The sequence below is a fragment of the Panicum virgatum genome, chromosome 9N (assembly GCF_016808335.1).
Source record: "Panicum virgatum strain AP13 chromosome 9N, P.virgatum_v5, whole genome shotgun sequence".
Classification (NCBI taxonomy): Eukaryota; Viridiplantae; Streptophyta; class Magnoliopsida; order Poales; family Poaceae; genus Panicum; species Panicum virgatum.
In genome coordinates, this window is record NC_053153.1 from 140,463 (window position 1) to 154,581 (window position 14,119).

Consider the following 14,119-nt stretch of genomic DNA (forward strand, 5'->3'; position numbering starts at 1 on the left):
TCAACAGGGGTGAGTACAAAAGTACTCAGCAAGTTCCACCTCACCCTACAGAAGAGGAATGACATGCACGACGCACATTAAGCACAATGCATTAGCAATGCAACTCATGGTATGCAACTCATCCCGACACAACCCACAGTAGGTAGCTCACTAGTTGTCAGGACCACACCGTAGCCTGTACATACCGTGGACACGGACCATTCGAATGGATTATACACTTTGCAGAGGTCGTACACTGTACCCACACGCTCGGCTGCCCGAACGGACTACCGACATAGCTGACACCCAGCCGTGGTCACGCCCCAGCCCGGCCGCACAAACCCTCGGGCCCTGACCCCAATAGTCTATACCCGTAAACCATCCCCGCGACCGTCAGGCTAACCAGTGGGATTAGGCTAAGTCCGGCCCATACCGGAACCTGTGGTCGTACTAAAGTAAGCTAGGTGAGATGTCAAAACAACTCGGTCCATGCAACCATCCCTCAACATGTCAACTCGAGCCTACCACCACGGTAGCACTCACCTGCCAGTCTACCACCACGGTAGCACCGGCTCCAGCATACCCAGCTGCCCTGGTCTCAGCCAGATCCCTTCGTATCCTATTCTCAGCTTTGGATATGCATGACTACTCAGATGCATGCATGAGCACACTCAATCACTCAAGTGCTGGTATATGTAATCGATCCTAGACCCAGGCTACAGCTAAACGTCCTCACATGGATGCAACCGCTCACGTAGGGGTCGATGAAACTTGCCTTCGCTTACGTACGCGTCGGCGGCGGTAGCTTCCTGCTCGCGGTATGGGTCTTCTGGCTCCGGCTCGGGGTACTGGCCTTCGTACTCCTTGGTAGGCTCCTCCTCGGTCACTCCGTGATCTACGGGCGAAAACGGCACAACCGGCAAATGAACACAAGCAAGCTATAAAATAAACTCAAATGGAGATGAAAATAGGAGGAATAGATAGTATATGATTTGAGGAGAGTTAAGAAAAAAGAGTTACGTGAAAAGGAGTTGATATGAAGGAGATATTGAGTTTACAGTATTGGTTGGTAGAATGATTTGGATTAAGTGCTCACGGCCTGGTGGGTGTTTTGGGCTTTTATTAGTGTTGTGGAGTTAATGGTCGGGGGAGCTGCCTGCCATCTCACCTTGGCGCGGAACAGCTCGAGGTAGAGGGACAATTGTTGGAGCTTCGTCTCGTGAGTGAGCTGAGCTCGGGAGGAGTGGTTCAGCTAGCGGAGCGAAGCGGCTCGGTGTGCTTGGGCTGGTGACGAGGCTCGTCACGGCCTCGCTCCTTTGTAGCTTTGCGTGAGGGATGATGGATCCACGGCGGGACGACGCAGTGCATCGGGATGGAACTATGGCAGCGTCGCGCAGTAGGGCAGGGAATCGCGATGGGGCGGCAGGAGATGCGCAGCACAGGCGTGGAGGACAATCAGACGTCCGAAAATTCCTACATGAACCATGACTATGATGGGTGCGAGTACCGACGGGGCGACGGGGGAGGAGCGATGTACCTTTGCCTTCTTTAAGTAGTACATAGAAGACAATGGGCGGTGAGCATGCAACAACGAAGGAGACCACGGGTGGCGCCACTACTGCCCGAAGAGAGGACGCAACAGCAGCCCTCCATGCTCAAGGAGGAAACACGCATGACGAGGACAGACGCCACAGGAGCTGGGTGGGTCATGCACATTGGCTGATCAGATCGAGTGTGCGCGAGGTGAGGCAAAGATGGACGAAGTTTGTGGAGGCGATGATGAGTCGGTGAAGATCCACATGCGGACAAAAGCGGTGAGGATGGCAGTGCAGCGGGTGTTCCTAGGATGATGTCCATGTGGCCATGCCGCAAAGTCGATGGTGAGGAAGAAGCCGGGGAAATTGATGCTGATATCAGGGTAGAGGCATGACGTTGACGGGTGGTGGGCGATGCAATCCTGATTTCTAATCTGGCAAAAGAAGAACAATGCAACAGTAGCTCGTGTAGTACCTCTGGGTTCACGTAGCACAGCACCTCATCCTCTTACCTCTTCCTCCTCTCACGGTCAACAGCCATGGGAGAGAAGAAGGGATAGAGGGGTCGAGGCGGCGGGGCGGATGACGATGTGGAGTGGCAGAACGGATCCTTTCAGGAATTGTGGAGGTGTGGGGCGGGCGGCTTCCCGCCGGGAGCAGCGGCAGAAACCTATGGGGTGGGCAACGAGGAGCTCGTTGAGGTAGGCGCACCGCCTGTGGCAGCAGGATGATAGCATGGGGAAGAGCTTTAGGGAGATCACATATGCCACCACACCAGCGCGAGATGGGGTTATCATCGACGGCTTCCATGGAGGATGGCGATGAATGTTTCAATCTACTGTTTGCGACGTGATATGGGCGCAGACTTAACAGAATTCGCTGCAGAGATCGAAGAGGGTGCTACCCGGCGGAAATTGACATGGGTGATTTTCCCGAGGGTGTGCTAGGAGGTTGTCGAGGGGGCGCGCTGGAGGCGCGCCGTTGGTGACGAACGGCGGCACATAGAGGAGAGATGCTACGGCGGCACATAAAGGTTGTCGTGGGGGCGTCTTGGGTGGAGCTAGAGATAGGGTGGAGGGCGCGGGCCCCCTGGTGGCGGCGAGGAGGGCATCGCGGTCGTCGGCGTCTGGTCAGAGGCATGACAAGTTCTTGGTGCCGAAGTGCCGATCCGGTGCTCCGCGCCAATGTACTGGAGACCGCGGCGATGAGCAGCGCGTCGGGGATGGAGGTGGCGACCTTGTTGGCGATGCGGAGCGCCAGGGCTGCCAAGGCGCCGTAATCGTAGAGGCCGGCTCCACACGTCTGCTGAGATGAGAGCGGTGCGGCGGTGCCCGGGAGGGGAAGGAGTGGAGGTACCAGGACGAAAGGGGCCCACAAGCAAGAGGGGGCATTGTGACCATTTTTACAAAAAAAATCTGATTCTTAATGGCAAGTTATGGTGACGGAAGTGGCACTATCGGCGACAAAAAGTTGAGTCAATGGCTCACAGGGGCGAAACAAGTTTTTTCGTGGCATCTAAGGGCACTAATAGAGTGTGCAGAAAGGGGATCTCAAGAGAGCTTAAGATCGACCTCGCACATTACAGAACCGGTCTCAAGCAGGTTTTAATAAGCCAAAAAAAAGTTAAGGACCGCCTTCAAGCTTAAGGCTCGATCCTAGGAACTGAGAGGAACCTTTACGGAAGAGGCATGATCTGGCCGGGATATGATTTTTTTTTTCTTTTGTTACAGCGGACTCTGGCCGGCCTCGACCTTAAACATAACGAGCTGCGAGGCCCTATCATAGGGCGTATCTCCAAGAGTTCTTCTATTTTGGAGAAGTTGGCTAAAAAAAAAGAAAAGAAGACAAAAAAAACTCATCCAACAGTCTACATCATTTTCTATTCTCGTCTTGTATAGAGAAGGTGGCGCTGGGCAAAAATACAAACTCTATCAGCTCTCGTATCCCGCCTGGCCCCACCCAACCTCCCAACCCGTCCGTCACCTTCCATACCGCTGCGGGGCACATCGCGTTCAGGTCCGCGGCACACCCGGCCGCCGCGCACGACGCGGGCATGCTGGAGCCGCCGCCGCCGGAGGTCTCCACCAACACGGGGAGGTGACCATGACGACGCACGCAGCGACGACGACCGCGACCAGGCGCTGGTGCTCCCCTCCACTGCCGCTAGGCCGCCGACGGCTGGTGCCCGACCGGCGCCCCGCGGCGACCTCCACCATGCACCCGCGGCCGATCCGCGCCCGGCGCCGCGCGCCGCCCCCGCCCGCCGACTAGCTCCCGCCCCCGGCGCCGGCGACAGGGCGGGGCAGAAGAACCGAGGGAGTGAGACCGACAGCGAGGCGAACCTGAGGCTCTCGGACACCAGCAAGCGAAGCGAAGGGAGGAGCTGCGGCTGCCAAAATTAAGCGGGGGATAATGCAGTGACAGAGCAAGTTCGCCGCCGGCCAGCAAGTTCGCCGGATCTGCTGGCGGCAACGGAGCGAGAGGAGAGAGGTGGGGAGGAAGATAAGAAAATTAATATGACACGTGGGGTACATTGGCAAAATGAAGTGCAAGTTTAAAGAGTCTGTTGGTTTGTTCATGTCATAGGAGGTCTTGTATTTTTTACAAAGCTCGTAAAACTTCAAATTTATATAATATTATACAAGAGCTCCAAGAGTCTTTTTAAATTTCACTCTCTAAATCATAATTTGGAGAATCATGTATATAAAAATCGCTTTTTATATATCTTCACATTTTCACTCCAACTGTTTTTCTATTTCTTGTTTACACTTTAGAGAGCCATTTTCGCTATGTATATTTGTTTAGCGAGAAATCCGGAATAGATGATGACTATATTTGAATAATCACTTAGAGAAACTCTTAGAGACTATTTTTCTATTAAAATTTCTATTTCTTATAAGTAGGATGAATATAGAGTCTCTTGGAGTTGCTCTAAGAAATTATTATCTTTTATGATGGCTTGTAAGTAATTGATACTCTGATAGTGTTCAACTTGGATATCGTCATTCAGAGGATAGCGTGGAAGCCATGGCGTCTGCCGTCCACCAAAACTGCCACCGCCTCCTCACGCTCCTCCTCCGGCCTCTCCGCGCCCCGGCTCCCCACCCCCGCGTTTCCTTCTCGCCGCGCCCTGCCGGTGTCCGTTCCTTTTTTCCCGCTCCCGGTTGCCGCCTCGGTACAGATGCCGTTGCGCTTGCGGAGCCAGAGTTGGTGCCCCCGGAGGAGGAGGACGATGGCACCCGGTTTGTCGTGGTGACCTTCTACAAATTCTTGCCCTTGGAGGACCCCCGCGCCGAGGTCGCCAGCCACCTCCATTTCCTCCAGGTTCTTCTTCCTTCATCCTTGCCTCCTGTTCGATCTCCATCCAATTTGCCACACTGCAAGATGGTTTTAGGACCACATGGCCACCTGTATCCTCAAGTTATTTCACTTTTTTGTGCTTTATTTGGTCATCTGTTTCTGGATTGGGAGACTGGTGGAGATGGTCTTACCTATACGTTTTTATGAAAGTTGGTGGTTACCTCCGTAACTTTAAAAAGTTTAGTTGTATCTGTGTGCTCTGAGCGAACTTTTAACTTTAAAAAATTTAGTTGTATCTGTGTGCTTTGAGCGAACTTGTCATTACCCCTGTATCTTTTGGACGGAATAAGCACCAATGGTGGCTAACGGAGAGGGAAAAGATGGTTTTATCCTTCTATCCAGGGGTTATCTTGAGAGCCATCAGATGGCATTTCAGCAGTATCGCAAGTACAGTTTTGATTATTACACATTGATCTTTATTCACGCCAACTGCAGCTGCAAAGCTTTGGGACCTGCCACGAATGATTCAAAGCCCCTAAGTTCGCCATACAAGTCGAGTGTCCAATTTGCAAATCGGGCTTATACTGTATTATAGACAGCCAATCTAACAGCAAATCATAGCCTGCCAACGTTGACATTCCGGAAGCTGCCGCCGAGCAACGTCAGGAGGCCGCCACCATGCACCCTCCCCTCAGGGACGGCGACCGCCCCTCCCTCTCTGCTCCTCTCCGGCGGCGGTGCAGCCGGCGCCAAGGACTTCATGGAGTGGGGGCCGGCCCGATCATGCCCGCAACCGCGCCACAGCGGCGCTGCTGCGAGGCCACCAGCGTGGCATGCGCCGCGCAGAGGCCGCTCCAGCCGCGCGCGAACTTCTCGCAGCCGCCGCCGAAGTTGCAGCACTTGCCGCCGCCGCCGAAGTTGCAGCACTTGCCGCCGCCGTGTGCCTTGCAGTGTTCGCTTGCCGCCGCCGGGTGCTGCCCTGGGCGCTCTTGCCGCACCCTTGCCGCCGTGCTTGACGCACCAGTCTGCGCGCTCGCGCGCCCGGGCACCACGCTCCGGCTCCCGACCCCGGCCCCGCAGCTGCCTCCCCGTGGCAGTGGCGCAATAGCTCCGTGGCGAGCAGCAACGTGAGGAGGCCGAGCTCCTGCGCGAGCTTGCAGCCGGGATTGGTGGCGGGCGCGATGAGGAGCAGCATGAAGGCCGGGACTGTGGATGTAAGCAGTAGCGGAAGCGACGGGCGGCGGTGGCGACTGAGCTGGGCGGCGATGCTAGGTTTTGGGCCAGCCGCGACGGGGCCAGAGGGGCTCGCTTGTGGGAGCCTGGGAGGGGATCGGAGATAGGGTAGATGGGATGAGGAGCAAGATGGACAATTCACTAGGTGGGTCCCACCTATCAGGGCTCTTCAACCGTTATCTTCTAACAGAATGTGGACAGAAGGGCATACGGCTAAAGAAAAGTTCGTGCAGGGGCATACAGGTGCGACTGAACTTTTTAGGGGTATGGGGGTAATTACCAACTTTCATAAGGACATACATGTAAAAGACTCTTCCGGATACTCATGCGTTGCGTCCTTCTTCTTATTGTGTATCAGGGACGCGATATACATGGTCGCATTTACTTGAATGAGCAGGGAATCAACGCTCAGGTAGCACAAGCTTCTGCTCCTCCTTGGCATCCTGACTCACCTAACCTATGTTCAAAGCAAATGCCTTCGCATCCTGACTGTAGTATTGTTGTCCTGGGAACAACTGTTACCACAAGCATTTGTCCACTTGGGGTGGTATTGATATAGAATTATTATATGATATTGAAATTTATAGTAGCTTGTTAACTGCATCAAGTGGTTAGATTACTGCATGTAATCGTATCTTTACATGATCCCAAAATGCCTCAGCACTGTATTTTTCCTTAAATTTTATTCTAAACTTTGCTATTGCCGCAGTACAGTGGTCCACGCAAAGATGCAGCGGCATATGCAGACTGGGTTAAAAAAGATCATCGGTTTTGTGATATGCTTGTTCAAACCTCACCAGCTTTAGCTGGGCATGCCTTTCCTCGATTGAAACTCCGGTACAAGCCATCACTTGTTCAGGTAAGTAATCCCTGTTGCAAAGGAAATAAAAGTTTCAGTAGCACCGGATTGGCTCCACTGCACAGCAAATTTTGTTTTGAAGAGCTTGCAGGAGCACTGCATTGTCATTTAAGAGAGAAGAAACAGTAGTAGAGTTTTACAAGTTTGATATTACATAGGAGGGTAGACACTCGAACTCTGAAAGTAACGAAACATAAAAGAGACGTAACATAGCAGACTAAGATAACTCTGGCCCTCCGCAGGACAATTTTCTTAATTGAATTTCCATCTTGATCTCGTGCATGACGTCCGTTGGTGAACCTTGCTTGTGCTCGAAAATTCGCCGGTTTCTTTCCTTCCAGATATTCCAAGTGCAGTACATCATGAGCGCTGCTTTAGTTCTTGTCTTCTTAGGCAGATGTGCTAGTTCTGTTTGCCACCAATCGACGATCTGTAAACTCCCAGCAGATACCTGAACCAAATGACCCGCCCAGGCTTCAACTTTCTCCCATACCAGTCTTGCAAACTGACAGTCTAGAATCAGATGTGACGCCGTTTCTTGTTCTTGATTGCAGAGAACACAGACTGTGTTACATGGGCTATTTCTGGCGTGAGGATCTTACTCTGCACTAATAGAGCAAAAAACTTGTGCTTGCCTTCTGCCTCTGCCTTCCAAATATATGGTCCATTGAAAGTGCTGTAAGAACCCACAAATTGTATGTTGTATGCAGATTTGGCAGTATAAGCCCTGTTCGGCTGGGCATTTATGGCTGGCTGGGCTGGGCTGGAACCCTGCTTGCCAAGCAGCCCCAGCTGGGCGGCTCCTCCCCGCAAGCCGAACAGGCTGATAACTTCCATCTGCAGTCCATCTCCATGAAATACTATCCGGCTCATTGTTCAGTTGCACTTGCTGCACCAAATCCCACAACCTGACAAAGCTTGCCATTTCTTCAACTGTTTGCATCCTCCACAAACCTCTTGCCCAGCTCTGATTGGTCAACTCTTCTTTAACTGTTTTATTTTTATACCATGCTAACTTGAAAAGCTCAGGAAACATGTCCATTGGTGCCTGCCCTTGCAGCCATGATGATTGCCAGAAACTGACCTTAGCTCCATCTCCAAGAGTGACAATGGTGCTTGCTCGAAATAATTGTCTATCAACAGCATTGACCGGCGGTTCAGTACCAACCCAAGGCCTCTCCGGCGAGGTCCATTCAAACCAGAGCCATCTCAGGTGTAAAGCTCTGCAGAAGAGATCTAAGTCTAAAATCCCCAGGCTTCCGAAACATTTTGGTCTCATTGTTTTACTCCAGTTGACTAGGCAGTGCCCGCCATGAACTTCTGCTGTTCCCTTCCATAAGAAGCTTCTTCTTAGCTTATTTATCTTTTTCAGAGCCCACTTTTGCAATCTGAAAACTGTCAAGTAGTATGTCGGTATTGAAGTTAACACTGAGTTGACCAGTTTTAGTCTTCCGGCTCTATTTAACAGTGTTCCTTTCCATGCTTGCAATCTTTTCCCCACTTTATCTATTAAAGGTTGGATGTCAACTCTTCTCACTTGTTTTACATGCAAGGGCAAACCAAGATAAGTGCAAGGAAATTTTTTTATGGGGCACTGAAAAGGTTCCATTATATGCTGCAGATCTAGATCTTCACACTTCACTGGGTATGTTGCACTCTTAGTAGTATTTGTGGTCAGGCCGGACACAGTAGCAAAAGCATCTAGTATGTTCCTAACTACCTGCACCTCGTCAGTTATTGGATTAAGGAAAATTGCTGCATCATCTGCAAAGAGACTGATTCTCAGCTTTGCTCTTCTATTACAGATCGGTGACAACAACCCTTTCTCAGTGGCTTTATTCAGCATAATCTGCAGTGGCTCCATAGCTAAAATAAACATCATTGGTGACAAAGGATCACCCTGTCTCAGCCCAGTCCTGTGCTTGAACCATTTCCCCCCTTGCTCCATTTAGCAAAACTGAAGAGGTTGAACTTGCCAACAATGTTGTCACCGAGTTTCTCCACCTGTGCCCATAGCCAAATTGCTCAAGTACTTCTTGTAGGTAGTCCCATCTCACAGCAAAAATAGATAATAGTTTGCATAGTCAAGGGTCGAGATATAAAGTTTGAGCAAATGACTGCGCTGCAATAGGACACACTTTTAGCCAGCTGTTTCAGGGTTCAATCCCCAAGCTTGTATGTCTAAATCTTAGTCACTTCTTTACAGTCCCAAAAGCTCATGGTGACAACCTTCCACAGTTATGCCCCCATTTCCCTCTCATGCTGCTACAATTTCACTGATGAGGAATTACCTTTCTGATTTCTGTAGGAAATAGTGAGCTGTTCCCTCTTCTAATGTATTCCTAACTAGCTTTCTAATGGAACTCGCTGAAGTCCTTCAGTCTAGGAAAACAAAAATTATAGGTCACAAAATTACCCATTAGTCTGGTTTTGACCTGCAATATACAGTTTGTTTGTTGAATGTTAGTTCAGACAAGAAATTTGGTGCCTGTACAAGTTTACATGCTAGCAGTTAGTAGACAACCGTTCCTGCTCTTTTCTAGTCCTGGAATTGAAATTGCAGCGTTATATACTAAAGATTGCTATCCTGTTTTGCAATTTTCCACCAAAATAATGTTATTTTTTTAAAAAAAAATTCTTCCATGTAGCAACACAATCAGCATGCTATGTCAACTCCTAGGGTGTGGCGTGGCTAATTTGGACCTAGATGACCCACTTAGCTTAGGGAGCCAAAAATTCAGTTTCATGGTATAGGGGACCAGAGGAGAACCCTCCAATAGTTTACGGACCAACCATGAAATTTACTTTATACTAAACAAGTGATTTCTAGGTACGGTATTTCACAATTTGGAGGCTGTCATGCCATCATCGTTCTCCTTTAGCCATTATTTGAGCTACCTACCTTTGGCTTAACCACCCCCCACTAGGCTGCTCTCTTGTCTATTGGTTTGCTTGCCAAGACTCTCTAATCAAGCTGCATTGCTTGGAGGTGATCATTGTAGGCTCATCATGTCATCCTGAGGAGTTCAAAGCCGGTCGAGAGGCCCTTGAGTAGTGTAATAGTGTAGGAAGGGATAGAATTGGTGTAATGGATGGATTGTATTAGCTTGAGGCCTCGGCCGGTATATATAAGAGTACAAGACTTGGGGTGCAAGGCAACCCCACCGGATATGTATGGCAGTCCGGATACAATATCTAAACTACCAAATATACTCTAACATCCCCTCGCAGTCACAGCGGGAGCACTGCAGACGGTGAGACTGGAGGAGAAGCCGAAGGTAGGAACCGACGGACTGACATCCCCCCGCAGTTGTAGCATCGGCGCAATGCGGATGCTGCGACTGGAGAGAACCGGCGAGAAACTCATGCGGATGGTAGCCCTTTGTGCCGATGTCGAAGAAGCCGAACTGGAGCAAGTAGCCGTGGTCGAGGAAGTCGTGCGTAGGGTAGCCGTGGTCGATGGTGAGCTATCGAGGTCGCCGATGGTAAGGAGCCGCACAGGAAGCCGCGGGCGCACTAGGAAGCGCCATGGTGGAGGCGTAACGGAGACGACGCCGGAGACGAAGACGGCGACACGTCGAGGCAGTCGAAGAGAGAGTCGATGCCGCAGTCGACGCAGACACGCCATCGAGCGACACATCCCCGGGTTTGCCAGACCCGTGAATGCATCGGGGACGATGGCACGCACCGGTGTTGCCAAGACCGGACGTGCGAGGGAGAGTGCACTACCAAGACGCCGTTGTCTGAGGGACCAGCAGAGAAGGCCTCCACGACGGTCGCAGGCGCAGAAGAACGGCGAGGAAGAAGATGCCGATGCAGCCCGCAGTTGCTGGAGTAGACGAAGGGGTAGAAGTGGACAGCGACGATGGCGACGAGGTGGTGTTGGACGAAGCGACGAGGTAACCCCGGACGATCTGGTGCAAGGCCTGATGATCCGGAGGACGTGGCGGCGGAGCTCGAAGAAGGCGACGAAGAACTCGAACAACTCGGTGAAGACCATATGCGCGCCTGACGTAGTCGTAGACGATGTCGAAGATGCGGTCGAAGTGGCCGGCGTGGACGAAGTCGAGGACGTAGTCGGCGGCGGTGAAGATGCAACAACGAGGAACACCACGGACGGTACCGCTGCTGCTCGAAGAGGCGAAGCAGCGACCACCTTCCATACTCGGGGAAGAGGCGCGCAATACGATGACGGACGTCACGGGAGCCAGGTGGATCGCGCATATCGGCTGATCAGACCGAGTATGCGCGAGGCGAGACGACGATGGGCGAAGTTGGTGGAGGCGTCCCGATCGGTGGAGGCGACGACGAGCCGGCGAAGATCGACGTGCGGACGAGGCGACGAGGTGTGCGGCACAGATGGGCGTCCCCTAGGGCACCGTCCATGTCGCTATGCCGCACAGTCGAAGACGAAGAAGAGGCCGGTGAAGTCGATGCTGATGTCGAAGTAGAGGCGTGCGGTCGACGGGCGGTGGGCGACTCAATCTCGAGCAGTGCTCGAGTAAAAAACAGAGGAATTACCAAAAAATACAAATCAGCAGCAGGTCGTGTAGCACCTCTGGGTGCGCGTAGCGTAATCCTCTCAATCTCTTTTTCTTTCTCTCCCGTCATGGTCAATGACTGCATCTGAAGCGGAAGAAACAGAGTGAGAGAGAGGGACGGCGGACGGCGATGAGGGAGGCGGGCGGCCGGCTCCCTGCGGTGGCGCTGGAGGTCCTGCGCCGGGCGGCTCCCCGTCGGGAGGGGCCGCGGAGGGGCGGTTGAAGCCGGGCAGCTCCCTCCCTTGCGGCAGCTGGAGCCCGCGCTGGGAGAGGCGGCTGGAGCCCACGCGGTGAAGGGGCGGCGCCGTCATGCATGCCGCCGCCGCCGAGGTCGACGCGCTGTGTCGGGGCCCCTGCTGCCACCACGGCAGCACGGGGTAGGGCACAGACGCCGGAGGAGACTGCGGCTGCCACCACGGCAGCGCAGATCGGGGTCGTCGACGACAGCTTTCATGGCGGCGGTGGCGAGGTACGTCACGATCTGCTGCTGCTAGACGGGAGGACGGCGGCGGATTAACTCGATCCGCCGCGATGGAGGGCGCTGCCCCCGGCGGAGGTCATGGGGGACCTCCCCGGGGGCGCGTTAGGAGGCCGTCGAGGGGGCGCCCTGGATGGGAGCCGTGGGGGACGGCCGGCGGCGCGCAGGAGGTAGGAGGGGCGCCGGCCGCTAGGGTTAGGGCAGCGGAAGATAGCCTAGGATCTCAAACCCTAATCTCGTGATACAATGTAGGATGTGATATAATTGATGTAATGGATGGATTGTATTAGCTTGAGGGCTCGGCCGGTATATGTATGGCAGTCCAGATACAATATCTAAACTACCAAATATACTCTAACAAATAGTCATTTGCAAATGTCACGAGTTTAGTTAGTTCAACGCATCAGAGTGGTGCTTGGTTTTGCCCTTCTGTTGGTCATGTTGTGTTTGATCCACAGATGTGCTGACTAGGTTGCTAGTGGGCATTTTGCTTTTAGCCTGGGGTTTGAGCTTGTGGATTCCTCTTGAAGTCTCCATTTAGGTCTGGGATCGTATCCTTTTATTTTCCTTTGTTTTTCGCTACTCTGTTAATATAAATCGGCAGTTCCCTTGTCAAGTGTTATTTTGTCTTAAGACATCTTATTTGAAACAAAAAATTCCAGTTAGAAGGAGGGAGTTTGCATCTTCCATTGCTGGACCCTAGCATGCGTGCAATGCCGTTGACGCCGTCAAAGTGGAAGGAAAGACTTGAAGCTAGGGCATGCCTTGATGTGTCCTCAAGTGAAATGTCTGGAAGGAAGCTTCTGCTGCTTGATGTCAGGAATGGTGAAGTAGTTTTACACTGCACATAGATAAAAGCACATCATTCCTGCTCAATCTATGAATGGCAAATCATCTTTCTTCTCGTTGAATGGCAAATCATCGTTCTTCTATTCTATCCGATTGCGAATTTTCGACTTTGAACTGGTAATGATGCCTCCGTTCCCTTTGTTATCTTGGACCAGACTATGAATGGGACGTTGGGCATTTTGAAGGTGCTCAGCGGCCTAACGTGGATTGCTTCAGAAGCACTTCCTTCGGGCTGTCGGGAGAGGTAATAATACTGTGTTGGATGGGTCCTGTTTGTTTGTAAGTAATCATTAATCGAACAATTAAGAGTACTTTATTAAATTGCAGGTGTCGGATCCTCTGAATGGCGTAGACAAAGAGAAGACAGATATACTGATGTACTGCACCGGCGGGATAAGGTGTGATGTATATTCAACAATTCTCAGGTAACGAAAGATATTGTTTGCTCTCGATCTCGACTTCTCTCTAGTCTTAGTCTAGATGCTGGTGGTGGTTGTGCAGGGAGAAGGGCTTTCAGAATCTGTATACACTGGAGGGGGGAGTGTCCAACTATCTCAAGGCGGAGGGCCCCGCGGGGTGGGTGGGGAATCTGTTCGTCTTCGATGGCCGGCTATCGCTGCCGCCGGCGACGTTCAGGCGGACTGCTGCTTGTTGGCCATCATCACCATCAGAAGAAGAGGAGAGGAGGTGGGTGGGGCGCTGCTATGCGTGCGGATCGGAGGTGGTGGAGCTGCGCCACCGCAACTGCGCCAACATCGACTGCAACCGCCTTTACATGTGTGTCGTCGTCTCATGATGTGTGTCTTCGTCTTCGTCTTCATCCTATGATTTATTACACATACTGCACGCAGGTCCTGCGGGTGGTGCGCCGAGGAGCTGGCCGGCTGCTGCTGCTCCGACTGCAAGGCCGCCCCTCGGCTGCGGCCGCTCCTGCCGGGCCACCAGAGATACTTGAAATGGCATGTCTACCGTGATGGATTGTTGACGCCGGCGGCCACCGACGCCGACTGCTGATGCTGCTGAGAGTTTAGTCAGTATGCTAGTAGTTGATTGATCAATTGAAACCGATCGCCGACAAGAACACAGCATATTCGTGCAGGCAACATACTCCAGAAATCAAATCGAACGGCATACTTTCTGCTCGGCTCCTCGTGCTATTATTCTAAATCCAAATATCCATTCCCGGTTCCAAATTATAGATCATTTTGGTAATATCTAGATACATTAATTTTGTATGTCAAAATCTATGTATCTTTGCCAAAACATCCTACAATTTGGAACGAAGGGAATAGAAGTTTAACAAAATTTTTAGGGAAGAGAGCATCTCAACACTAGTACACCAAAT

At 52.0% G+C, this 14,119-nt stretch overlaps 1 protein-coding gene across 4 annotated transcripts; it reads left to right on the forward strand.

The window, feature by feature from the left end:
• Positions 1-4,493: 4,493 nt before the first annotated feature.
• LOC120687400 (rhodanese-like domain-containing protein 8, chloroplastic) lies at positions 4,494-14,037 on the forward strand. Of its 4 annotated transcripts, none has more exons than XM_039969383.1 (8): positions 4,494-4,838; positions 6,406-6,459; positions 6,757-6,906; positions 12,588-12,750; positions 12,930-13,018; positions 13,102-13,199; positions 13,255-13,551; positions 13,626-14,037. In XM_039969383.1, exons 1-8 carry the CDS (start codon positions 4,542-4,544, stop codon positions 13,786-13,788), a joined length of 1,311 nt encoding a protein of 436 aa, XP_039825317.1. In that variant the 5' UTR covers positions 4,494-4,541; the 3' UTR covers positions 13,789-14,037. The 4 variants fall into 4 exon arrangements, with proteins under 4 accessions (XP_039825317.1, XP_039825318.1, XP_039825319.1 ...); XM_039969384.1 differs by having other exon boundaries at positions 4,495-4,838; positions 13,276-13,551; XM_039969385.1 differs by lacking the exon at positions 4,494-4,838 and adding an exon at positions 6,083-6,290.
• Positions 14,038-14,119: the final 82 nt, after the last annotated feature.

Bases quoted from the DNA above. Each gene is read 5' to 3' on its own strand.
- LOC120687400 (XM_039969383.1), top strand. From the start codon at position 4,542: ATGGCGTCTGCCGTCCACCAAAACTGCCACCGCCTCCTCACGCTCCTC. The intron at 6,460-6,756 runs GTAGCACAAGCT...CTATTGCCGCAG, and splicing joins AGCAGGGAATCAACGCTCAG to TACAGTGGTCCACGCAAAGA. The intron at 13,552-13,625 runs GTGTGTCGTCGT...TACTGCACGCAG, and splicing joins GACTGCAACCGCCTTTACAT to GTCCTGCGGGTGGTGCGCCG.